Raw genomic sequence first — 4,935 nt, 5'->3', positions numbered from 1 at the left:
TGTGAATAGAAAAATAACATGTTTATTCATTTATTTTCATTTTTAACTTTTGAATTATTATTAGTATTCTTTTTATTATTGTAGTACTGGGGACTGAACTAGAACCTTGCAGATATAAGGCAAGGGCTCTCTCATGGAGCTACAACCCCAGACCTAGTTCTTGGTTTTAAATGAAAAAAAAATTACATTTTTCATTCACTTATGTAGCATTTAAGATTTTTCTAGAAAAAAATGTAAAAAAACTCAAGGGAATTTCTGTAAAACATAAATAAAAACACAATTTATATTTTGAGATGTGTTAAGTAAAATATATCAATATCTTTGTGTCTCCTATATATAGGGATATGTTTTTTCCTGAACAAAACTCAAATTGCAATTTTCTTTGTAAAATAATAATTGATTAAGAGGTTGTGATGAATAAGCACCAGAAAAATGGGGTGTCAGAAAGTCATAAAAAATTATTTAAATTTGGTGAGACATATGTTAAACAAATATGCCAGTAAAGTGTTAGGAAAAAGAAAAGTGTGAATGTCAAGAATGAAAAGAAGAGCAATACTTATTTGAATTGGTTACTAAATTTTCATTCTTTTTGTACTTTTAATTACACATTAATGTGCCTTTACCTCAAGACACCACGTCTTTCCGTGTACTTGTAAAAAACACAATCTTCCTTGCCATGTTCATGAAGGCTTGCTTGACCTGCTGATTCCTCAGGCTGTAAATAAAGGGATTGAGCATAGGAGCCACTGAGGTGTTTAGCACAGCCACTCCCTTGCTCAGAGACACTCTCTCTCTTGCTGAAGGTTTAATGTACATAAAAATGCAGCTGCCATAAGAGATGGAGATGACAATCATGTGGGAAGAACACGTAGAAAAGGCCTTTGTCCTCTGAGTAGCAGAAGGAATCTTCAAAATCGTTCTGATGATATATATGTAGGACAGAAATATTAGTGCCAAGGTGAACATCAGAGTAAACACAGCACAGGAAAACCCCATTATCTCAAGGAATTTAGTGTTTGAACAAGAAAGTTGGAGGAGGGGGAAGTAATCACAGGTAAAATGGTCAATGATATTGGACCTACAGTAATCAAGCTGTAGTAGCAACATGAGAGCAGGGAAGATAATTAAGAATGAGACCAGCCAGGAAGCAAAGACAAGCATTGTGCAGACTTTGCGATTCATGATGGTCATGTAGTGCAGAGGTTTGCAGATGGCAATGTAGCGATCATAGGACATGGCAGCCAGAAGGTAAAATTCAGTGACTCCCAAGAGAATGAAAAAAAATAACTGAGCTATACAGTTGTTAAAAGAAATGGTTTTATCTCCTGAAATAATGGTACTTAGGAACTTGGGTATACTGACGGTTGTGAATGAAACTTCTAATAGGGAGAAATTCCTGAGGAAGAAATACATTGGAGTCTGAAGACTGGAATCCAGCAGGGTAAGGGTGATGATGGTCAGGTTCCCAGTGATGCTGAGCATGTAGGTGAGGAAGAGAAAGATGAATATTACCACCCGGAGCCTGGGATCATCTGACAATCCCAGGAGGATAAACGCTCTTACTTCTGTATGATTTCTCATTTGCTTCTTCAGTAGTTTTTTCTTGTTGAACCTATAGGAAAAAACACAAATAAAACACTTAAGTTTAGAATTTTAAAATATCCAAGTGTGAAGCTGGAATTTTCCTGAACTATTATGCCATTTCCACCTTTAGGGAAAATGGAAAGCCACCTGATAATGACAATGATCCTTTAATTTTCTCTCTTTTACAGTGAAAAACTCTAGTTTTAGCAGATTAAAAACTACTTAAGTATCAAAACTCCAATGAGGTGCCATCTCACCCTTAGAATGGTTATTGTCAAACACACACACACACACACACACACACACAGGGAAATGTTGATTAGAATATGTCGAAGAACTCTTATAAGCTGTTGGTAATAATGTAAATTAGGACAGCCATATGAAGAATAGCATGTAGGTGCTCAAAAAAACTAAAAAATAGGCCAGGTGTGGTGGCATAGTCATGTAATCCCAGCCTCTCAAGAGGCTGAGGCAGAAAGATCATGAGTTCAAAGCCAGCCTCAGCAATGATGAGACTCTTGTTATATTTTAAATAAAATATAAAATAGGGCTGGGGATGCGATTCAGTGGTTGAATGTCACTGAGTTCAATTCCCCAGTATGCTCCCCACCAAAAAAAAAAAAAAAGAACTAAAAACAGAACTACAAAATTGTCTGATCTTTATACTACTGGGTATATATTCAAAAGAAATAAAGTCAGCATACAAAAGATATACTTGCATGCCCATGTTTTTGTGACACAATTCACATTTTCAACAGGGTAATGGATGAATAATATATAGTATATATACCAAGGAATATTATTCAACCATAAAGTAGAATGAAATCATTTGGAGCAAAATGGGTGGAATGAAGGGCATTATGTTTAGTGAAGTATGCTAGACACAGGAAGACAAGTATCACACGTTCTCTCTTATATGTGGAAACTCAAAAAGAAAAAGTAGAATGGTGACGAATAGGGATTATGAAGGATACAAGGGTGAGTTGGTGGGAGAGTGGAAGAAGGGTGATTGAATACGATCAATGCATGCTGTATATACACCTATGGAAATATCACACTGAATGTCATTAACACGTGCAATTAATATGAATGCATAAAATAAATTTTTAAATAATAAGAAAATGATTTTGTATCACACAGCTTGAAATGGTAGGGCCAAGATTTTTAGCCAGACTTTTTTGATTCCAAATGTTATTTCTTACTGAAAGGTTAAGATGTGTGGCTACAAAATATCTTCCTTTTGAGACACTGCTCTAATCTCAATACACATTTCCCTTTATTTAATAGCTTAATTACATTGAGAACTGCCAAAAATGGGAAAAGATAATTTTTTTAAAGTGGTTGTTTTGTCCTTAGCCATCTACCAATGTTGATTAACACTCATTGGCTTTTCCAACTCCTGCTACTACCTCATTGGAAGTTGGAAATACTGATGTCATTGCAATGAGCAGCCTCAGATGTCAGGGATAGAGGGGAGAAAGAAGCAGAAACGAACGTACATTGGAAGGTTTGAACCTGAGAGTTATTGTATATAAATCTCTTGCAAAATTTCATGATATTTTAGTCTACTTGTGTCACTTTTATGATGTGTACTCCTAGTCAACTTATTTTGCTTTCTAATTAAAATAATAAATATCATTATTATTGTTATTCATATTTGAGGATGCCCTCAGATAGATAGATAGGCATATCCCAAGAAAACCTGCTTTAGTAGTTTTATTTATATTTTTAAAATAATAAGTTCTAATGCTTTTTTAGAGCTAAAGTTTAAATGCTATTGCCAAAGATATTTGCATAAGAAAGAGGGGAAATGTCTGGTTTTGAATCAAATCCAATTTTTAGGTCTTAAAAATGTCTTACTCCTCTGTGCTCAGTTTCCTTATCTACAATACAAATCAATCTCATTTGATAATCAAAAGATTTAAATAAGTTAATATATGTGAAGCATTTGGAAAAATGCTTAACACTTAATGGAAATTGTATTGATATTTTTCTATAGAGAAAATGTTCCCTAATCACTGATATGAATACCTTTGGGATTAGGATGATGGTCCTCAGCCCGAGGTTATTTTAGACAAATAGGAACAAATACATTTAACCCCAAGAGAATTTCACAAGAACAACAACAACAATAATAGAGTAGGAATTACCTGATTGTACAGCACCTATCACATTTAGGCAAATGATGCTTAGCTTTTTACTTTTACCCTATCTACATTATGCTGACCTTTCTAACCATGTTTTATGTACTTCTTTCATGCTACCACACGCGCGCGCGCGCGCACACACACACACACACACACATTCTACTCCCATCTCTCTCCAGGATATGATCATTGCCCCTGGAAATTAAGTATTCAAAGCACATCAACATGAACCATGGCTAGTTTGTTTTTCTGTATTCATTAATTATAACCTTTCTGGAAGTGATTGTGAAGTTTGAAGTCAACTATAACAGTATTGTGAGTGGCATATTGTAATGACACTCCAAATCACCTCTTTCCATCACAGGAGGAGTATCCATTGTATACATATCATAAGAACCCCTAGTCATTCCTCCCAACCCACTATACTTAATCTATGCTGAAGTCTCCTGTGAAGTCTGCCATTACTCTGTACATTCTTGAAAAAACAGGTTCTTACTCCTATTTCAACATTTTCTAGTGACTAGCATAGTTATATTGGTTTAAAAGAAAATTTCATCTAGTTAATATTGAGTTTGTTGTTAAAATAAATGCTGCCATCAGGCACAGTTCTCTATTTAATGCTATATTCTAGCTTGGACAGTACTTATACTTTATTTTTCTCTTATAAGATGTGTTTCCCCACATTACTTACCTTACAAGTTATGCTTAAACACTTGACCCAAATTCCCTATATTGAATAAATTTAAAACCAAAGACATGTAAAGGAAACCATATTTTATTGATACATAAATTTTGAAAAACTTCATTAAACGTTATTTCTAATTACTTTTGTAACATTTCTTTATAATCCATCCTTTTTATTCACTTTACTCCACCTCCAGTAATATCAAACTTACCTTATCAGAGTTTTGTTTGTGTTAAAATCAAGAATTTTTCATAATACCTTGAAGTAACAAACTACATTCCCATCAAATAGACAAAATTTGGTGTCAGTCTCAAGTTTAAAGTTCTTGTAATTACTTACTGATGTTGGAAACTCCGATTTTTAAAAATACATTTTACTATTTTTAGTACATTATTACTATTATTTTTATATTATTATTATTCCATAGTGAAAATGTATGAATGCACTGTATTTTAACCTTGGTTCTAACTTATTGGATATCTATTTTTCTTCCAAATCTTTGTTAATTTTAACATTTTT

The 4,935-nt window shown here is 33.6% G+C and overlaps 1 protein-coding gene across 1 annotated transcript; it reads right to left on the bottom strand.

Moving 5' to 3' along the window:
• Window positions 1-624: 624 nt before the first annotated feature.
• On the bottom strand, window positions 625-1,581 carry LOC114087463 (olfactory receptor 6C1). The gene has a single exon (XM_027928958.2). It carries the CDS (start codon window positions 1,579-1,581, stop codon window positions 625-627), a length of 957 nt encoding a protein of 318 aa, XP_027784759.1.
• Window positions 1,582-4,935: the final 3,354 nt, after the last annotated feature.

The sequence above is a fragment of the Marmota flaviventris genome, chromosome 3 (genome assembly GCF_047511675.1).
Source record: "Marmota flaviventris isolate mMarFla1 chromosome 3, mMarFla1.hap1, whole genome shotgun sequence".
Classification (NCBI taxonomy): Eukaryota; Metazoa; Chordata; class Mammalia; order Rodentia; family Sciuridae; genus Marmota; species Marmota flaviventris.
Note: the sequence above shows the minus strand (reverse complement) of the source record. Positions and strands in the feature narration are given on the sequence as shown.

What these genes read in the sequence shown, in the direction of transcription:
- LOC114087463 (XM_027928958.2), bottom strand. Translation starts at nt 1,581, where the DNA reads ATGAGAAATCATACAGAAGTAAGAGCGTTTATCCTCCTGGGATTGTCA.